This window comes from Mobula birostris (genome assembly GCF_030028105.1).
Source record: "Mobula birostris isolate sMobBir1 chromosome 26 unlocalized genomic scaffold, sMobBir1.hap1 SUPER_26_unloc_1, whole genome shotgun sequence".
Taxonomy (NCBI): domain Eukaryota; kingdom Metazoa; phylum Chordata; class Chondrichthyes; order Myliobatiformes; family Myliobatidae; genus Mobula; species Mobula birostris.
In genome coordinates, this window is record NW_027274039.1 from 460,569 (window position 1) to 483,557 (window position 22,989).

Sequence of the window (22,989 nt, forward strand, 5' to 3'; positions counted from 1 at the left end):
GGCAGCCCGAGTCACTCTGGTTTGATCCTGACCTCCGGCACTTTGTTTGTGCACATTCTCCCTCTGACTGTATGTGTTTTCTCAAGATGCTCCAGTTTCCTTCCACATCTCAAAGATGTGCAGCTCACAAGGCTCATCAGCCACTGTAAATTGCCCTTCGTGTATAGGCAAGGGGTGTGTATATGTCAGTAATGCAAAGGAAAGGATGGAATCTGAGGGAGAAGCTGGGAAAGTATAGTCAATGTTTTGAGCTGAAACCCTTCAGCATCCCAGACTTGCCGAAGGGTCTCAGTTGGAAACATCGATTGTACTCTTTTCCATAGATGGTACCTAGCCTGCTGAGTTCCTCCAGTATTTTGTGTGTGTTGCTCGGATTTCCAGCATCTGCAGATTTTCTCTTGATGTGATTGTGGGTAAAGAAAATACATGCACAGATTACTTTATTCTAAACCGATTTCCAAATGCCAGTTTTTTCTGGTTGTTTTTCTCCTTTTTTTCAGTTCGTTCTTTTCACCTGCATCTGATTGGGTTCATTTGTGAAAAGTCTCAAGCTTACACAGAGAGATTACAGTGCACATTCACTGGTCTGATTCCTAATTCTTGCATAAAGAGATTGCAGTGCACATTCACGAGCCTGGTTCCTAATGTTTGCATAAAGAGATTGCAGTGCATATTCGCTCATCTGGTGCCTAACGCTTGAACAGAGAGATGGCAAAGTACATTCACCAGCCTGGTTCCCAATGCTTGCACAGAGAGATTACAGTGCACATTCATGAGCCAAGATACTGATCCTTGCACGGAGAGATTGCAGTGCACATTCACAGCCCTGCTCCTAATGCTTGCTCACAGACAATGTAGTTCACCTTCACTAGCTTGGTTCCTTATTTACCAAGGAAAACAATATAGAGGACCAGGAGATTAGTGCTGAGTGTATAAATGCTTTAGTACATTTATAGGCAAAGGAGGAGGAGTGTTGGGCCTCCTAATTAGTATTAAGATGGATATGTCCCCAGGGCTTGGTGGAATATTACTGAAAGAGGCAAGAAACAAGATTGCTGGGTCCTTGATCAGTATCTTCATGTCTTCTCTAGCCACTGGGGAGGTCTGGGAGAACTGGTGAGTGGCTAATATTGTACCTCTATTTAAGAAGGGAACAAGGGAAAGTCCTGGGAAATATAGACCAATGAGTCTCACATCAGTTGCAGTGAAATTGCCAGAAAAAATTCTTGAGGGATAGGATATATGAGCATTTGGAAACCAATGGGCTAATTATGGAACAGTATGGCTTGGTGCGGGGCAGGTCGTGCCTTACCAACTTGAGTGAGTTTTTTTGACAAGATGACAAGAGAGATTGATGAGGGGAGGGCCGTGATTGTTGTCTACATGGATTTTAGTAAGGCATTTGATAGAGTCTCTCATAGGAGGCTAATCCAGAAGATTAAGATGCATGGGGTCCATGGCAAATTGGCTGTGTGGATTCAGAACTGGCTTGCACATAGGCAGAGGGTAGTGGGTGATGGGACTTTTTTGAGCTGGAGGTCTGTAACTAGTGGAGTTCCACAGGGATCTGTGCTGAGACCTCTGCTGTTTGTGATGTATATAAATGACCTGGATGAAAATGTTGATGGGTAGGTTAGTAAGTTTGCAGATAATTCCAAGATTGGTGGAGTTATGGATAGTGCAGAAGACTGGCAAAAAATACAGCATGATATAGATCAGTTCCAGATATAGGCAGAGAAATGGCAGGTGGTGCTTCATCTAGATAAATGTGAGGTGTTGCACCTTTGTAGGGCAAATGCAAGGAGACAGTACACTGTTATGGTCAAGACCCTTAAAGTGTTGCTGAGCTGAGAGATAACACCATAAGACATAAGAGCAGAATAAAGCCATTCAGCCCATTGAGTCTGCTCCAGCATTCCATCATGGCCGATCCCGGATCACACTCAGCCCCATACACCTACCTTCTCACCATATCCTTTGATCCCTGACCGCACAGGAAACTATCAACTTGCGCCTTAAATATACACATGGGCTTGGCCTCCACTGCAGTTCGTGCCAGGGCATTCCACAGATTTACTACTCTCTGGTGAAAGAATTTCTCCTTACCTCTGTTCCAAAGGGTCGCCTCTTAATTTTGAGGCTGTGCCTCTAATTTTGGATACCCCCACCATGGGAAACGTCCTCTCCACATCCACCCTATCTAGTCCTTTCAACATTTAGTAAGTTTCAATAAGATTTCCACCCCCCCTCCCCCCACCGCTGCATTATTTTAAATTCCAGTGGGTACAGGCCCAAAGCTGCCAAAATCTCCTTGTATGTTAACCCCTGCATTCCTGCAATCATATTCATGGAACCCCTCTGGACTCTCTTGACTGGGAGTGCCATACTGTAAAAGGATTAGTTAGGATAGAGCTTGTCAAATGTATTCAGAAAAGCTTCCTTAATCAGTACAAAGAAGTCCCAAAGAGTATGTAATACTTGATCTACTATTAGGGAATGAGAGAGAGTAAGTGACAGAAGATTGCGTAGGGTACTCTTTACATCTAGTGAACACAATGGCATTTTTTGCAAAGTACATATACAAAAAGATAGATCTGTCCGTGGGTTGAGTTACTAGATTGGAGAAAGGCCAATTTTGATGGTATCAGAAAGGATCTGTCAAGCATGGATTGGGGCAGGCTGGTTTCTGGCAAAGGTGTACTTGGTAAGTGGGAAGTCTTCAAAAGTGAAATTTTGCAAGTACTAAGCTTGTATGTGCCTGTAAGAATAAAAGGTAAAGATAGCAGGTGTAGGGAACCTTGATTTTCAACAGATATTGAGGCCCTGGTGAAGAATAAAAAGGAGGTGCATAGCAGGTATTGACAGGTAGGAACAAACAAGGTGCTCATGGAGTATAAAAAGTACGAGAGAACATCAGAGAATATACCCTAAAGGAAGGCATGAGTTTGCCCCAGCAGACAAGGTAACTGTACACAGGGATTCTACAGGTATGTTAAGAGCAACAAGACTGCAAGGGACAAAATTGGTCCTCTGGAAGATCAGAATGGTAATCCATGTGTGGAGACAAAAGAAGTTGGGGTGGGGGGAGATCTTAAATGAATTTTTTTGTACCTCTATTTACTCAGGAGATGAACACAGCGTTTATACATGCATCCTATACAGATTACAGAGAAGGAGGTGTTGGTGTCCTTGGGCAAATTAGGGTAGATAAATCCCCAGGGCCTGACAAGGTGATCACTCAGACGCTGCCGGAGGCAACTGCAGAAATTGCTGGGACCCTAGCAGAGATATTTAAATCATTGTTAGTGACAGGTGAGGGCCAGAGGATTAGTGTATAGTCAAAGTTGTCCCGCTGTTTAAGAAAGGCGCTAAAACTAAACCAAGAAATTATAGACCGGTGAGCTTGATATCAGCAGTGGAAAAGTTACTGGAAGGTATTCTAAGGGACCGGGTATATAAATATTTGGATAGACATGAACAGGTTAACAATAGTCAGCATGGCTTTGTGTACCGTAGATCATGTCTAACCAATCTTATAGAATTTTTTGAGAAAGTTAACAGGAAAGTGGATGAAGGCAAGGTAGTGGAATTGAATTAACTTTATTTCTTACATCCTTCACATTCATGAGGAGTAATAATGTTTATGTTACAATTCAGTCTAAACATGCAATGTGCAATTTATAATAATTTGTAATAAATAGTATGTACAATGGGAGAGTCAGTATAGCCTCAAAATACAATTGTATCAGCCTGAATTAATCAATCTGATGGCCTGGTGGAGGAAGCTGTCCCGGAACCTGTTAGTCCTGGCTTTAATGCTGTGGTACCATTTCCCAGATGGTAGCAGCTGGAACAGTTTGTGGTTGGGGTGACTCGGCTCCCCAATGATCCTTCAGCAACTTTTTACACACCTACCTCTGTAAATGTCCTGAATAGTGGGAAGTTCACATCTACAGATGTGCTGGGCTGTCCACACCACTCTCTGCAGAGTCCTGCAATTGAGGGAAGTACAGTTCCCATACCAGGCAGTGATGCAGCCAGACAAGATGCTCTCAGTTCTTAGGATGTGGGGACTCATGCCAAACTTTTTCAATCGTCTGAGGTGAAAGAGGCGCTGTTGTGCTTTTTTCGCCATACAGCCTGTATGTACAGACCATGTTGTCTACATAGACTTTAACAAGGCATTTGACAAGGTCCCACATGGGAAGTTGGTCAAGAAGGTTCAGTCGCTTGGCATCCAAGATGAGGTAGCAAGTTGGATCAGGCATTGGCTTTGTGGTAGGAGCCAGAGCGTGGCAGTAGATAGCTGCCTCTCTGACTGGAGGCCTGTGACTAGTGGAGTGCCACAGGGATCAGTGTTGGGTCCATTGTTATTTGTCATCTATATCAATGATCTGGATGATAATAATGGATCAAAGGAGGTTCACAAAAATGAATCCAGGATTAAATGGCTTATCATATGAGGAGTGTTTGATGGCTCTGGGCCTCTACTCACTGGAATTCAGAAGAATGAGGGGTGACCTCATTGAAACCTATTGAATGTTGAAAGGCTTCGAGGATGCTTCCTTTGGTGGGGGAGTCTAAGACCAGAGGGCACAGTCTCAGAATAGAGGGCCATTCTTTTAGAATGGAGAGGAGGAGGAATTTCTTTACCAGAGGGTGGTGAATCTGTGGAATTCTTTGTCAGGCGGCTGTGGAGGCCAAGTCATTGGATATATTTCAGGCAGAAGTTGATAGATTCTTGAATGGTTAGGGCATGAAGAAATATGGGGAGAAGGCAAGAGATTGGGGCTGAGACAGAAAATGGATCAGTCATGATGAAATGGCAGAGCAGACTTGATGGGCCAAATGGCCTAATTCTGCTCCTATATCTTATGGTCTTATGATAACATGGTTAACTGGATCAGCAAGTTTGCAATCGACAGTAAGATTGGGGGTGTATTGGATAGTGAGGAAGGCTGTCATGGCTTGTAGTGAATGTGTACCAGCTGGAAAAGTGAGGTGAAAAATAGTAGATGGAACTTAATGCAGAGAAATACGAGGTGTTGCTCTTTGGCAGGACCAACCTGTATGATCTTACTCAGTGAACAGCAGGGCACTGAGGAGTGCGCTAGAACAAAGGTACATAGGGTTGTGAAGAAAGTACTTGGCACATTAGCCTTATAAATCAAATTATCGAGTACAGAAGAGGGGATGTTATGTTGGAGTTGTATAACACGTTGGTGAGGGTTAATTTGGAGTATTGTGTGCACTTTTGGTCACACACCTACAGGAAAGACGTAAATAAGGCCATAAGACATAGGAGCAGAATTAGGTCATTTGGTCCATCGAAATGGAATGATCTGCCATTCATCAAAGCTGATCCTGCCTCCCACCGCCCCCCTCCCCCGTATCCCTTCATGCCTTGACTAATCAAGAATCTGTCAACCTCTGCCTTAAATATACATACAGACTTTGCCTCCACAGCTACCTGTAGCAATGAATTCCACAGATGCACCACTCCCTGGGTAAAGAAAATGCTCCTCATCTCTATTCTAAAAGGACGCCCCTTGATACTGAGGCTGTGTCTTCTGGTATTAGACTCTCCCACCATAGGAAACACCCTCTTCACATCCATTCTACCAAGGCCTTTCACCATTCGATAGGTTTCAATAAGGCTACCCCTCATTCTTCTGAATTCCAGTGAATATAGGCACAGAGCCATCAAACACTCTTTATGCGACAAGCCATTCAAACCGGAAATCATTTTCATGAACATTCTTCCTATCATAAGGGGCCAAAACCTGCTCAAAATACTCCAAGTGAGGCCTCACCTGTGCTTTATAAAGTCTCATCATTACATCCTTGTTTTTATATTTTCATCTTCTTGAAATGAATGCTAATGTTGGATTTGCCTCCCTCAGCACCTCAGCCTGCAAATTAACCTTTAGGTCCAAGTCCTTTTGCACTTTAGAGTTTTGTATTTTCTCTTTATTTAGAAAATAGCTAACTTTCATTTCTTCAACCAAAGTGCATGACCATGCACTTCCCAACACTGTATTTCATCTGTCACTTCTTTACCCATTCTCCTAATCTGTCTAAATCCTTCTGAAGTCTCACTACTTCCTCAAAACTACCTTCCTCTCCACCTATCTTCATATCATCTGCAAACTTTGCAAAAAAGCCATGAATTCTATCATCCAAATCATTGACGTATGACGTAAAAAAAATCGGTCCCAATGCAGATCCCAGTGGAACAATACTAGTCATTGGCAGCCAACCAGAAAAGGCTTCCTTTATTCTCACTCTTTGCATCCTGCTTTATCCACACTAGAATATTTTCTTTAATACCATGGGTTCATAGCCTGTTAAGTAGATACACAACATCAACTGATTCTCCTTTGTCTATTCTACATATTATTTCTTCAAAGAAATCCAACAGATTTGTCAGGCAAGATTTTCCCTTGAGGAAACCATGCTGACTACAGCCTATTTTATCACGTGTCTCCAATTACCTGGAAACCACATTCTTAACAATCAATTCCAACATCTTCCCAACTACTGAGGTCAGACTAACTGGCTTATAATCCTTTCTTCAGCTTCTCTCCCTTCTTGAATGTGAAGTGGCCTTTGCAATTTTCCAGTCTTCCAGAACTATTCCATAATCTAGTGATGCTTGGAAGAGCATTACTAATGCCTCCATGATCTCTTCAGCCTCCTCTTTCAGAACTCTGGAGTGTACATAATCTGGTCCAGGTGACTTATCTACCTTCAGACCTTTCAGTTTCCCAAGAACCTTCTCCTTTGTAATGGTATTTCACAAATTTCATGATTCCTGACACCTGGAACTCCCACCATACCGCTAGTGTCTTCCACCGCGAAGACTGATGCAAAATGCTTATTCAGTTCGGTCCCGCATTACTACCTCTGTAGCCATATTTTCCAGTTGTCCAATATCAACTCTCCATTCTCCTTTACACTTATGTACCTTTAGAAACTTTGGTAATAATATTTAATATTATTGTCTAGCTTATTTTCATATATTATCTTTACTTTCTTAATGACTTTTTTGGTTGTCTCTTGTTGGTATTTAAAAGTTCCCCAATTCTCTAACTTCCCACTAATTTTTGCTCTATCATATGCCCTCTCTTTGGCTTTTATCTTCACTTTGACTTCTCTTGTTAGCCACTGTTGTGTCATCTTGCTTCCAGAACACTTCTTCCTTTTATACAAAATTTCCAGCCATTACTGTTTTGCTGACATCCCTGCCAGTGTTCTTTTCCAATCAATTTCGGCCAGCTTTTCTCTCATGTCTCTGTAATTCCCTTTACTCCACTGTAATACTAATAAATCTGACTTTAGCTTCTCGTTCTCAAATGTCAGGGTGAATTTGATCATATTATGATCACTTTCCCTCAGTGTTCTTTTACCTTAAACCCTCTGATCAACTTCGATTAATTCCACAACACCCAATCCAGAATAGCTGATCCTCTACTGGCTCAACAACAAGTACTCTAAAAAGCCATATCATAGGCTCTCTAGAAATTCCCCGTCTAGGAATCCTGCACCAACCTTATTTTTCCAACCTACCTACATATTGAAATCCCCCAGGACTACAAGGGGTGATTGATAAGTTCATGGCCTAGGTTAGGAGGAGTCAATTTTAGAAAACCTAGCACATTTATCTTTCAACATAGTCCCCTCCTACATGTACACATTTAGTCCAGCGGTTGTGGAGCATACGGATCTTTTCTTTGTAGAAGTGGTCCACAACAGGGGTGATTGATAAATTCGTGGTCTGAGGTAGAAGGAGATGAATTATTAACTTCAAACTTTCTGTACTATCACTCAAAGAGTTGAACTGCACGTGCACGTAACGAGAGCGTCTTGGACCTCCAGGTGGTCCATAACAGGGGTGATTGATAAGTTTGTGGCCTAAGGTAGAAGGAGATGAGTTATACAGCTCTCGTTACATGCACGTGCAGTTCAACTCTTTGAGTGAAAATGCAGAAAGTTTGAAGTTCCTCCTCCTCGCCTTCTACCTTAGGCCATGAACTTATCAATCACCCCTGCTGTGGACCACTTTCTGGAGGTCCAAGAAGCGTACTTCTACAAAGAAGGGATTCGTATGCTCCAAGACCACTGGACTAAGTGTATAAATGTAGGGAAAAAAATGGGCTAGGTTTTCTAAAATTGACTCTTTCTACCATAGGACACAAACTTATCAATCATCCCTTGTATTGTAACATTGCCCTTTTGGCATGCATTTTCTACCTCCCATTGTAACTTATAGACCACATCCTTACTACTGTTTGAGGGTCTGTATATATCTCCCATCGGGGTCTTTTTATCTTGCAGTTTTTTAGCTCTGTCCACATCAGTTCAACACCTTCTGACCTCTTTCTAATAACTTAATTTCTTTTTTTTTGTCATCAGAGCCATGACACCCCCTCTGCCCTCCTGCCTATCCTTTCAATACAATGTGTATCCTTGGACATTAAGCTCCCAGTGATAATGTTCTTTCAGCCATGATTCAGTGCTGCCTACAACATCACACTTGCCAGTGTGTAACTGTGCTACAAGTTCATCGACCTCATTCTGTATACTGTGCACCTTTAGTTCTGTATTCACCCTTTTCGATCTTGTCTGCTTTTAACTTGCAACTCATCCTGTTGACTGCAATTTTATCCTATCATCAGTCTTTCCTTGCTAGGATTCTCACTGTACATTGCCTCTGTTTGTAAACCAACTACCTCAGCTTCAGCACAATCACTTCAGTTCCGTCATACTGCCAAATTCGTTTCAACCCGTCCAAACAAATCTAGCTAACCTGCCCACAAGGATATTGAAACCCCTTGGGTTCTGGCGTAACCCATCCCTTTTGTACAGGTCATAACTTCCCCAGAAGAGATCCCAATGATTCATTATCTGAATTCCTGCCCCCTGCACCAGTTAGGGTTGAAAGAAACAAAGAACATAGAAACATAGAAAACCTACAACACCATACAGGCCCATTGGCCCGCAAAGTTGCGCCAAACATGTCCCTGCCTTAGAAATTACAAAGGTTACCCATAGCCCTCTATTTTTCTAAGCTCCATGTACCTATCCAAAAGTGTCTTAAAAGACCCTATCGTATCCGCCTCCACCACCGTTGCTCGCAACCCATTCCATGCACTCACTACTCTCTGCATAAAAAAACTTACCCCTGACATCTCCTCTGTATCTACTTCCAAGCACCTTAAACCTGTGCCCTCTTGTGCTAGCCATTTCAGCTCTGGGAAAAAGCCTCTGACTATCCATACGAACAATGCCTCTCATCATCTTATACACTTCTATCAGGTCACCTCTCATCCTCCGTCGCTCCAAGGAGAAAAGGTCGAGTTCACTCAACCTGTTTTCATAAGGCATGCTCCCCGTTCCAGGCAGCATCCTTGTAAATCTCCTCTGCACCCTTTCGATGGTTTCCACATCCTTCCTGTAGTGAGGCGACCAGAAATGAGCACAGTACTCCAAGTGGGGTTTGACCAGGGTCCTATATAGCTGCAACATTACCTCTCGGCTCCTAAATTCAATTCCATGATTGATGAAGGCCAATATGCTGTATGCCTTCTTAACCACAGAGTCAACCTGCGTAGCTGTTTTGAGCATCCTATGGACTCGGACTCCAAACTCCCTCTGATCCTCCACACTGTCAAGAGTCTTACCATTAATAGTATGTTCTGCCATCATATTTGACCTACCAAAATGAACCACTTCACACTTATCTGGGTTGAACTTCATCTGCCACTTCTCAGCCCAGTTTTACATCCTGTCAATGTCCCGCTGTAACCTCTGACAGCCCTCCACACTATCCACAACACCCCCAACCTTTGTGTCATCAGCAAAGTTACTAACCCATCCCTCCACTTCCTCATCCAGGTCATTTATAAAAATCATGAAGAGTAAGGGTCCCAGAACAGAACCTTGAGGCACACCACTGGACACCGACCTCCATGCAGAATATGACCCGTCTACAACCACTCTTTACCTTCTGTGGGCAAGCCAGTTCTGGATCCACAAAGCAATGTCCCCTTGGATCCCATGCCTCCTTACTTTCTCAATAAGCCTTGCATGAGGTACCTTATCAAATGCCTTGCTGAAATCCATGTACACTACATCTACTACTCTTCCTTCATCAGTGTGTTCAGTCACAGCCTCAAAAAATTCGATCAGGCTCATAAGGCTTCTAAGTGCCTTAGAAAGAGTACATAGAAAATTTACATGGATGTTGCTGGAGGACCAGAGTAATAGGTTAGGATTTTATTCCTTGGAAATTGGAAGATTTGGGGGAGATTTGATAGAGGTATAGAAAATTATGAGAAGTATAGATAGGTTAAATGCAGGCAGGCTTATTCTACTGAGGTTGGGTGGGACTACAACCAGAAGTCATGGGTTAAGGTTGAAAGGTGAAAAGTTTAAGGGGAACATGAGAGGAAGCTTCTTCATTCAGTGTTGTGAGAGTGGAATGAGCTGTCAGCATACGTGGTGCATGTGAGCTTGGTTTCAATATTTAAAGGAAGTTTTGGTAGGGGTATGGGGGTCTATGGTCCCAGTGGAGGACAATGAGGTAGGCAGTTTAAATGGTTTGACAGGAGGTAGATGGGGTGAAGAGCCTGTTTCTGTGTTGTACTTTTCTTTGACTGTTTTTTCTGGTCATTATGTCCAGAGCAAGGGGATACAGAATGGAGGTTGTTAGAGCTAATAAAATAAAGTGGAGATTGTTTAGGACTGAAATACAAATGTCAACAATACAAGAGGCAGAAAAAGCATTAATTCCAATGGAGAGAACCTTGAACTGTGCTACATCCTCAATATCACATTGAAGACAACCTATTGTTGTCATGTGCTTAGAGCAAGGCATGAACTTCCAGCAGCCACACACTGTACCCAGCAGTTGAACACACATTGCAGAATGAAACTAACTGCCTCTTGTCTAATGGTGCAGTTATGGGGAGGACGTTCGAAGCAGATTCATGCCTTTATTGAACCTTAAGGAAATTGGATTGGGATTTATCCAACTGCAAAGTCTGCTGGAAAACAAAACAAACATCTTTCAACAAACACACACAAAATGCTGGAGGAACTTAACAAGCCAAGTAACATCTATGGAAAAGAGTACAGTTGACGTTTTGGGAATGGGAATGGGAAGTGGAATGGGAAGCCATTCAGGTGGGAGGAGAAGATGGCGGCGCGCCTGCGTGTGCGCAGCCCTCCGGTGAAAGATGATATCGTATCTGTTAAATAGGGGCCATGGACAATTCTGATTTGATGGAGAATGGAGATGAAAGCACAGAGGAACATCTGAAGAAATTTCTGAAACGCCTATTCGCTGCTGTCGTTACTGTGTGGTCGGGAATCTTTCGGAGGGCAGGCCTCAAAGTCCCCGGCCTTGCCTGCTTTTGACGACCGAGATTGAGGTCGAATCGTTCGGACAGAGATGGCACTCAGTACTCGGTGTCAGAGAGCTGATCAGAGCTCGAAGTTTTCGGATGACTCGGAGTCGGATTGTGGTCAGCATGGCAGGGAGAGTTTTTCTTCCTTCTCCCATCTGCATGAGATGTGGGACACTTGAGAAACTTTGAACTTTACTGTGCTCATGGACTGATCTTCATCAAGTTATGGTATTGTTGCACTGTTGTAACTATATGTTATAATTATGTGGTTTTGTCAGTTTTTTCAGTCTTGGTCTGTCCTGTGTTTTGTGATATCACATCAGAGGAAATAATGTATCATTTCTTAATGCATGCATTACTAAGTGACAATAAAAGAGGACTACGTGTCTTCATAATCTATCTAAAAGCCACAGAGAGATTCCGCTTCTTTGGGCAGACGGAGCGTAGGTGCTCGGTGAAGTGGTCTCCCAATCTACATCGCGTCTCACAGATATACAGGAGGTCACACCGGGAGCACCAAACCCAGTATATGACCCCAACATACTCACCTCACCTGGAAGGACTATTTGGGACCTGTATGATAGTGAGGGAGGAGGTGTTGGGGCAGGTGTACCACTTGTTCTGCTTGCAAGGATAAGTGCCAGGAGGGAGATCAGTGGGGAGGGACAAATGGATAAGGGTGTAGCGTAGGGAGCGACCCCTGCGGAAAACAGAAAGTGGAGGGGGGGAGGGAAAATGTGCTTGGTGGTGGGATCCCATTGGAGGTGGTGGAAGTTACGGAGAATTACATGTTGGACATGGAGGCTGATAGGGCGGTAGGTGGAACCCTATCCCTGGTGGGGTGCAGAGAGGATGGCATGAGGGTAGACTTGCGCGAAATGGAAGAGATGTGGTTGAGAGCAGCATTGATGATGGAGGAAGGGAAGCCCCTTTCTTTGAAAAAGGAGGACATCTCCTTCATTCTGGAATGAAAAGCCTCCTTCTGAGAGCAGATGCGGCAGCAACAAAGGAATTAAAAGAAGGGGGTGAAATTTTTACAAATAACATCTTTCAACAAATGAAATTCTTTGTCTTGACCTCATTCATTGTGCAGAAGCTCCAGTTTTATGAAGATCACCTCCAGCTTCCTCCTCCCAGATGGACTGAGTTAGCAAGCCTCATCAATCAGTGTATGAACTATCAGCCTGAGGTGCGGCCTTCTTTCCGAGCAGTCATCAGGGAGCTGAACCGATTAAACACATCAGGTAACCAAGGGTACAAAGCAGTTCTGTGGAGGGTGTATCAGAGAAAGGGAGGTAATGGAAAACAGTTAATGGGCAGTTAGTTTGTTTACCTTCCAAACAGATCACTTCACAATAATTGTGTTGTTAAGAAAATTACATGCAGAGTAACACTTCCTCTACAAAGACAGTAAGGTTTTCAAACTAAATCATAAAACTCCCTCTATGCAATTAGAACACATAAACAGGCCATTCAACCCACATCTTCCATGCCTACCACAACTACACTAGCCCCATTTGCCTCCATTAGGCCAATTTTCTCCCACTCTTTTCCTTTCGAGCTACTTGTTTAAATATCTTCTAAATGTTATAATAGGTTCAGCCTCCACCACTGACTGTGGCAGCTCATTCTAGATGTTCACCACACTTGTATGAAAACCCTACCCCTCAGGTCTCCTTTAAATTTCTCACCTCTCACCTTAAACCTGTGTCTTCTAGTCCTAGCAGAGGGAAAAAGACTTTGACTACCTATCCTGCCTATGCCATTTATAATTTTATTAACTTCTAAAATGTTGCCCCCAGGGACAACCTACCTAAGGAAGCAATTCTGTGGACACGATAAGGAAACAGGGAGGGTAGTTCGGCTCGCAGGTGCCAGGGTCCGCGATGTTTTTGAACATGCCCACAATATCCTGAAAAGGGAGGCTGAGCACCCAAAGGTCATGGTACCAACAACATAAGTAGAAAAAGGAAGAGTTCCTGGAAAAAAAAGGATCCAGGGAGTTGGGAAGGAAGCTGAAAAGCAGGACCTCAATGGTAGTAATCTCAGGATTGCTGCCTGTGCCACACGACAGTGAGGATAGGAATAAATGAGGTGGTAGATTAATGTGTGGCTGAAGAATTGGAGTCGGGAGCAAGGATTCAGATTTCTGGATAATTGGGACTTCCTCTGGCTCAGGTGGGACCTGAGCAAAAGGGACAAGTTGCACTTGAATCCAAGGGGGACCAACATTCCTGAGGGGAGGTTTACTAGATCAACACTGGTGCACCTCAGGGGTGTGTGCTTAGCCCACTGCTCTACTCTCTCTATACCCATGACTGTGTGGCTCGGTATAGTTCAAACACCATTTATAAATTTACTGACGATACAACCATTGTTGGTAGAATCTCAGATGGTGATGAGAAGGCGTACAGGAGTGAGATATGCCAACTAGTGGAGTGGTGCCACAGCAACAACCTGACACACAACGGCAGTAAGATGAAAGAGCTGATTGTGGCCTTCAGGAAGGGTAAGACGAAGGAACATACCAATCCTCACGGGGATCAGAAGTGGAGAGAGTGAGCAGTTTCAGGTCCTGGGTGTTAAGATCTCTGAGGATCTAACCTGGTCCCAATATATCGATGTAGTTAAAGAAGGCAAGATAGTAGCTATACTTCATTAGGAATTTGAAGAGATCTGGCATGTCAACAAATACACTCAAAAACTTTTATCAATGTACTGTGGAGGGCATTCTTTCAGGCTGCATCACTGTCTGGTATGGAGGGGCTACTGCACAGGACCGAAAGAAGCTGCAGAGGGTTGTAAATTTAGTCAGCTCCATCTTGGGTACTAGCCTACAAAGTACCTAGGGCATCTTCAAGGAGCAGTGTCTCAGAAAGGCAGCGTCCATTATTAAGGATCTCCAGCACCCAGGGCATGCCCTTTTCTCACTGTTACCATCAGGTAAGAGGTACAAAAGCCTGAAGGAACACATTGAACTGCTGCTGCTAAGTTAACAAATTTCACGTCACATGCCAGTGATAATAAATCTGATTCTGATTCCAGAGCTGTTAGGTTGGTTTAGACTAACATGCCGGGGGATGGGAATCAGTATGATAGAGCTGAGGATGAGCCAGCAGGTTTACAAGTAGAATAAAAGGAAGGAAAAGCGACAAACAAAGCAAAGAGTTAAATTGTACCACAGAGGCAAAATTCAAAACTGTGATGAATGCAGGACTGAAAGTGCTGTATTTAAATGCATGTAGTATTTGGAATAAGGTGGATGAGTTCACGGCACAATTAGAGATTGGTCGGTATGACTTTGTGGGCATCACTGAGTCGTGGCTGAAAGAAGACCATAGTTGGGAGCTTAACATCAATGAATATACTTTGTATTGAAAGGACAGGCAGGAAGGCATAGGCGGTGGTGTGACTGTTGGTAAGAGATGGAATTACATCTTTAGAAAGAGGTGACACAGGGTCAGAGAATGTTGAATCTTTGTGGGTGGAGATAAAAAATTGCAAGGGTAAAAAAAACATTATGGGAATCATATATAGGCCTCCAAATAGTAGCCAAGATGTGGGGTTGAGATTGGAAAAGGCATGTAATAAGGGTAATGACACAATTGTAATGGGGGGCTCCAATATGCAAGGGGGTTGGGAAAATCAGGTTGGTGTCAGATCACAAAAGAGGGAATTAGTTGATTACCTACAAAATAGCTTTTTAGAACCGCTTGTGCTTGAGCCTACTTGGGGAAAGGCTATCTTAGATTGGACATTGTGCATTACCCATATCTTATTAGATAGCTTAACATAATTGAAGCCTTAGTGATCACAATATGATTAAATTCATACTGAAATCGGAGAGGGAGAAGCACAAGTCACATGTATCAGTATTGCAATGGCATAAAGGGAATTACAGAGGCATGAGAGAGGAACTTGCCCAGGTGGAATGGAGGATACTTGCAGGGATGACAGAAGAGCGACATGGCTGAATAGTTTCTGGGAAGAGTTCACAAGGCACAGGATAGGTATGTTCCACAGAGGAAGCAGTTCTCAAATGGCAGGGATAGGCAACCTTGGTTGACGAGGGAAGTTAAGGACTGCATTAGGCCAAGGAAAGAACATATAAGGTCACAAAAGTGAGTGGGAAATTGGATGATTGGGAAACATTTAAAATATAACAAAAGGCAACTAAAAAGGCTATAAGAAGGGAAAACATGAAATATCAGAATTAGAATCAGGTTTATTATCACTGGCATGTGTCATGAAATTTGTTAACTTAGCAGCAGCAGTTCAATGCAATACATTATATTAAAGAAAAAAAAAATCAATTACAGTATGCCTCTATTGAATAGATTAAAATTGTGCAAACAAACAGAAATTTATGTTAACAAAGTGAGGTAGTGTTCAAGGGTTCAATGTCCATTTGAGAATCGGATGGCAGAGGGGAAGAAGCTGTTCCTGAATCGCTGAGTGTGTGCCTTCAGGCTTCTGTACCTCCTACTTGATGGTAACAGTGAGAAAAGGGCATGCCTTAGATGCTGGAGGTCCTTGATAATGGACGCTGCCTTTCTGAGACACCGCTCCTTGAAGATATCCTGGTTACTTTGTAGGCTGGTACCCAAGATGGAGCCGACTGAATTTACGACCCTCTGCAGCTTCTTTTGGTCCTGTGCAGTAGGACCCCGCCCCTCCCCATACCAGACAGTGATGCAGCCTGTCAGAATGCTCTCCACAGTACATCTATCGAAGTTTCTGAGTGTATTTGTTGACATACCAAATCTCTTCGAACTCCTAATAAAGTATAGCCACCGTCAAGTTAGGAAAAGGGGAAGTACAAAGAGATCTAGGTGTTCTTGTACATCAGTCACTGAAAGCAAGCATGCAAGTACAACGTGCTGTGAAGAAAGCTAATGGCATGCTGGCCTTCATAACAAGGGGAATTGAGTATAAGAGCAAAGAGGTCCTTCTACAGCTGTACAGGGCCCTGGTGAGACCACACCTGGAGTACTGTGTGCAGTTTTGGTCTCCAAATTTGAGGAAGGACATTCTTGCTATTGAACGAGTGCAGCGTAGGTTTACAAGGTTAATTCCCGGGATGGTGGGACTGTCATATGTTGAATGATTGGAGCGACTGGGCTTGTATACACTGGAATTTAGAAGGATGAGAGGGGACCTGATTGAAACATATAAGATTATTAAGGGATTGGACACGCTGGAGGCAGGAAGCATGTTCCCACTGATGGGTGAGTCCAGAACTAGAGGCCACAGTTTAAGAATAAGGGGTAGGCCATTTAGAACGGAGTTGAGGAAAAACTTTTTCACCCAGAGAGTGGTGGATATATGGAATGCTCTGCCCCAGAAGGCTGTGGAGGCCAAGTCTCCGGACGCTTTCAAAAAAGAGATGGATAGAGCTCTTAAAGATAGCGGAATCAAAGGTTATGGGGATAAGGCAGGAACTGGATACTGATTGTGGATGATCAGCCATGATCACAGTGAATGGTGGTGCTGGCTCGAAGGCTGAATGGCCTACTCCTGTACCTATTGTCTATTGTCTATCTTGCCTTCTTTATAACAGAATCGATATGTTGAGACCAGGACTAGAGATCTTGACACCCAGGAACATGAAACTGCTCATTCTCTCCACTTCTGATCCCTCTATGAGGATTGGTGTGTGTTCCTTCGACTTACTTTTCCTGAAGTCCACAATCAGCTCTTTTGTCTTACTGACATTGAGTGCCAGGTTGTTGCTGTGACACCACTCCACCAGCTGGCATATCTTGCTCCTGTACACCCTCTCATTAACATCTGAGAGTCTACCAACGATGGTAGAATCTACCAAATGTGAGGGCAATCTAGCCAATCATATAAAGCAGGATACCAAATGTTTTTTTCAGTTATATATAGAGTAAGAGGAAGGTGAGAGTTCAGATTAGACCACTGGAAAATTATGCTGGTGTGGTGGTAATGGGGTACACAGGAATGGCAGATGAACTTAATGAGTACTTTGCATCTGTCTTCACTGTATTATTAGCAGTGTGTCAAAGGTCAGTGAGTGTCAGGGAGCAGGAATAAGTGCCATTGCTATTACGAAGGATAAAGGGCTTGGTAAATTCAAAGGTCTTAAGGTGGATAAGTCACCTGGACTGGATGGACTGCATCCCAGAGTCCTGAGAGAGGTTGCTGAAGAGATAACAGATGCATTGGTTTGATATTTCAAGAATCACTTGATTCTGACATGGTCCAGGAGGACTGGAAGAATGTAAATGTCACACCACTTTTTAAGAAGGGAGGAAGGCAAAAGAAAGGAAATCATAAGCCAGTTAGCCTAACCTCAGTGGCTGGGAAAGTTTGGAGTCTATTATTAAGGATGAGGTTCCAGGGTACTTGCAGGCTAATGATAAAATAAGTCAAACACAGAGTGGTTTCTGTCAAGGGAAATCTTGCCTGACAAATTTGTTGAGACCTTCGAGGAAGCAACAGGCAGGGTGGGCAAAGCAGAGGCGTGGATGTCATTTACTTGGATTTTCAGAAGGTTCAGAGGTTCAAAGGTTCAATTTAATGTCAGAGAAATGTATACAATATACATCCTGAAATGATTTTTCTTCGCAAAACATGCACGAAAACAGAGAAGTGCCCCAAAGAATGAACGACAGTTAAACATGAGAACCCCAAAGTCCCCCCCCAGCTCCCCACTCCCTCCTGTGTGTAAGCAGCAGCAAGCAATGATCCCCCCTCCCTCCCCAGCAGAAAAAAATGTACCTGTTACCGAGCACAAGTATGAGCTAGGCGATAGCAAAGACACAGACTTGCAGTTACCCCAAAGACTATTGCAATTCATCTGACATTTGGCAACCCCCAGGTTCTCTCTCTCCCTAATAAGGGAGAGGGAGGTGTCCCCCATTTTCACAGCAAGCTGAAGATATGACAGCAACCCGCTGGTTTATGATGTTAAAAAGCCCGTTTCGTCACTTTTTACGACTTCTGTGCCTAAAGATCACAAAGATCTTGGGTCTTCGGGCCCACAGCGAAAGATTTTCTGGCCTCCCTGACAACACACGAGTCTCCTGCCTTGACACCGACCCTTGATCCGCCCATCTCCAGAGCCCCGAGATCTTAGGCTTCCAAACAGGAGGCCACCTCTCAGGCCAAGCCCTTGGCGTGCTGAACAATAGCCAGTCTTAAAACCCCAAGAATGGGTATCATACCCGCAAAGAACCGAAGTCTGTATGTAACTCCAGGTCAGGGTCTTCAAAAGAACCCTGAAAGGGAAAAATAAAGATATTAAAGAGGGAAACAGAGTGGTTTCTGAAGATTCAAGCAAAGGTGTCGCCATTTAGCGCCATCTTAACTCCGCCTCCAACTCCATTTGATAAGGTGCCATATACGAGGCTGCTCAACAAGGTAAAATCCTAGGGCATTACAGGACAGATACTGACATGGATGGCAAAATAGCTACAAGCAGGAGGCAACGAGTGGAAATAAAAAGGGCTTTTACTGGTTGGCTGCCAGTTGGTGTTCCTCAAGGTTCTGTATTGGGACTGCTTCTTTTCACTTTGTCAGTGATTTAGATAATGGAATTGTTGGCTTTGTGGCAAAGTTTGCAGATGATACAAAGATAGGTGGAGGGGGTAGGTAGTGCTGAGGAAGCAATGCGATTAGATTATGAGGACACACAGTCCTCTTTTATTGTCATTTAGTAATGCATGCATTAAGAAATGATACAATATTCCTCCGGTGTGATATCACAGAAAACACAGGACAGACCAAGACTGAAAAACTAACAAAAAACCACATAATTATAGCATATATTTACAACAGTGCAACAATACCATAACTTGATGAAGAACAGGCCATGGGCACAGTAAAAAAGTTCAAAGTCTCTCGATAGTCTCACATCTCACGCAGACCGGAGAAGGAAGAGAACCCTCCCTGCCATGCCCGACCACAGTCTGACTCTGAGTCGTCCGAAAGCTTTGAGCTCCGATCAGCCTTCCGATACCGAGCACCATCTCTGCCAAGCACTTCGACCCCAGCCTCGGATGCCAGCAGCAGGCAAAGCCGGGGATTTTGGGGCCTTCCCTCCGGAGATTCTTGATCGCACATTAGCAACGGCAGCGAACCGGGCATTTCAGAAATTTCTCCAGATGTTCCTCTACTTCTCACGTCTGTCTCCATCAAATCAGAATTGTGCACGACATCCTACTTAGAAATACGATATCCTTTCACCGGAGAGCTGTGCACGCTGCGTCACGTTGCATCGCCATCTTCTCCTGCCCGGGAGGATGGCAGCAGGACTTAGACAAATTGGAAGAATGGGCAACAAAGTGGCAGTTGGAATATGGTGTTGGGAAATGTATGATAATGCATTTTGGTAAAAGGAACAAAAGTATGAATTATTATCTAAATGGGGAGAAGATTCAAACATCAGAAGTACAGAAGACCTTGGGAGTCCTCGTGCAAGACTAACAAAGTTAATTTAGAGGTTGAGTTTTTGGTGAACAAAAGCAATTGCAATATTGGCATTTATTTCACGGGGAATAGAAAATAGAACATAAAATCTACAGCACATGACAGGCCCTGTGGCCCACAAAGCTGTGGCGACCATATAACCTACTCTGGAAACTGCCTAGAATTTCCCTACAGTTGAGAATCTCTTAAAAGACTCTATTGTATCTGCCTCTACCACCGTCGCAGGCAGTACATGCCATGCACCCACAATACTCTGTGTAAGAAAATTACCTCTGACACCCCCACTCTGTACCTACTTCCAAGCACCTTAAAACTGTGCCCCTTCATGTTAGCCATTTCAGCCCTGGGGAAAAAGCCTCTGACTGTCCACTCGATCAATGCCTGTCATCATCTTATACACCTCTATCAGGTCACCTGTCATCCTCCAAGGAGAAAAAGCCAAGTTCACTCAACCTATTCTCATAAGGCGCACTCTCCAATCCAGACAACATCCTTGTAAATCTCCTCTGCACCCTCTGTAAAGTACCCACATCCTTCCTGTAGTGAGGTGACCAGAACTGAACATATTGCTCCAAGTGGGGTCTGACCAGGGTCCTACACAGCTGCAACTTTATCTCTTGGCTCTTGAACTCAATCCCATGGTTGATGGGCCAGTGCACCTTACGCCTTCTTATCAACACTGTCAACCTGCACAGCAGCTTTGAATATCCTATGGACACGGACCCCAAGGTGTCTCAGATCCTCCACACTGCCAAGAGTCTTACCATTTATATTATATTCCGTCTTCAAAATGGACCTTCCAAAATGAACCACTTCACACTTATCTGGGTTGAAATTCCTGTGCCACTTCTCAGCCCATTTTGGCATCCTATTGATGTCCTGCTGTAACCTCTGACAACCCTCCTGCCTATCCACAACACCCCCAACTTTTGTGTCACCAGCAAACTTACTAACCCACCCTTCTACTTCCTCATCCAGGTCATTTATAAAAATCACAAAGGTGGGGGGGGGGGGTCTCCCAGAACAGATCTCTGCAGAACACCACTGGTCACTGACCTCCATGCAGAATACGAACCAACTGCAACCACCCCTTGTCTTCTGTGTGCAAACCAGTTCTGGATCCACAAATCAAGATCTCCTCGGATCCCATGCCCCCACCTTCTGGATGAGACTTGCATGGGGAACCTCAGCAATGCCTTACTGAAATCCATATACACTACATTCACCGCTGTACCTGTTGTTTTGTTACATCCTTAAAGAATTCAATCAGGCTTGTAAGCCACAATCTGCCCTTGACAAAGCCATGCTAACTATCCCTAATCAGATTATGTCTCTCCAAATGTTCATAAATTCTGCCTCTCAAGATTTTCTCCAACAACCTGCCCACTACTGAAGTAAAAGTCACTAGTTTATAATTTCCTGGGTTACCTCTACTCCCTTTCTTGAACAAGGGAACATTTGCAACCCTCTAATTCTCTGGTGCTTTTCCCGTAACCTATTGATGATGCAAAGATTATCGTCGGAGGCTCAACAATCTCCTTCCTTGCTTCCCACAGTAGCCTGGGGTATATCTTGTCCAGACCCAGCAACTTATCTAACAATGCTTTTCAAAAGCTCCAGCACATCCTCTTTGTTTTTGTTGATATGCTCAAGGGTTTCAATCACACCTGATTTGTCCTATTCTCACACGGTTCATCCTCTTGCTCTTTACGTACTTGTAGAATGCCTTAATCCTGCTCACCAAAGCCTTCTCGTGGCCCTTTCAGGCTCTCCTAATTTCATTCTTAAGTTCCTTCCCAGCAATGTTGTAATTTTCTAGAGTTCTAACATAGAAACATAGAAACATAGAAACTTCGAGCCTGCACCTCCATTCAGTATGAACAGTACCTAGTTTCTTAAACCTTTCATAAGCTTTTCTTTTCTTCTAATCTAGATTTTCCACATCCTTTGTACACCATGGTTCTTTTACCCTACCATCCTTTCCTTGCCTGAATAGAACATACCTATGCAGAACGCCACAAAAATGTTTCTGAACATTTGCCACATTTATGTCCCACATTTTCCTGAGAACATCTGCTCCCAATTTATGGTCCGAAGTTTCTGCCTAATGGCATCATATTTCCCACTACCCCAATTAAATGTTTTCCCAAATTATCTGCTCCTATCCCTCTCCAGTGCTATGGTGAAGGAAATAGAGTTGTGATCACTACCTCTAAAATGCTCTCCCCCTGAGAGATCTGACTCCCGACCAGGTTCATTTCCCAATACCAGATCAAGTACAGTTTCACATCTAGTTGGCTTATCTGCATATTATGTCAGGAAACCTTCCTGACCACTCCCAATAAACTACACCCCATCTAAACCTCTTATCTAAGGAGATGCCGATCAATATGAGGAAAGTTAAATCTCCCACAATGATAACCCTATTATTATTGCACCATTCCAGAATTTTTCTCTCTATCTGTTCCTCCATGTTTCTGGGGGGGGGGGGGGTCTATAAAAAGCACCCAGTAGAGTTATTGCCTCCTTCCTGTTTCTGACTTCCACCCACACTGACTCAGTAGACAATCCCTGCATGACTTCCTCCTTTTCTGCAGCCGTGATACTATCCCTGATTAGCAATACCATACTCCCACCTCTTTTGCCTCCCTCTGTGTCCGTTTTGAAACATCTAAAGTCTAGCACAGTCAGCACCCTTTCTTATTGCTGAGACATCCAAGCCTCTGTAATGGCTACAACATCATAGTTCCATGTATTGATCCATGCTCTAAGTTCATCTGCCTTGTTTATGATGCTCCTTGCATGAAAATACACACCTTAAACCATCTGGCTGGATGCATCTTTGCTCCATCATATCTACCTGCCCTTCCTCACAAACTCCCTACAAGCTGTCTCTATTTATGTGCCAATTGCCCCATCCTCTGCCTCTTCACTTCAGTTCCTATCCCCCCGCAAATCTAGTTTAAACCCTCCCCAATAGCATCAGCAAACGTCCCTCCCAGGATATTGGTCCACTTTCAGTTCAAATGCAACCTGTCCCACTTGTACAGGTCAACCCTTCCCCAGAAAAGGTTCCAATGGTCCAAGAACTTGAAACCCTGCCTCCTGCACCATCTCCTCAGCC

At 43.8% G+C, this 22,989-nt stretch overlaps 1 protein-coding gene across 2 annotated transcripts in view; it reads left to right on the forward strand.

Moving 5' to 3' along the window:
• Positions 1-22,989, forward strand: part of LOC140192256 (tyrosine-protein kinase JAK2-like) — a 203,347-nt gene that overhangs the window by 135,242 nt on the left and 45,116 nt on the right. For both annotated transcript variants that reach the window (XM_072249929.1, XM_072249930.1), the window contains exon 17: positions 12,505-12,655. In XM_072249929.1, the coding sequence (XP_072106030.1) occupies positions 12,505-12,655 (151 nt within the window). The remainder of the gene's footprint in view (positions 1-12,504; positions 12,656-22,989) is intronic.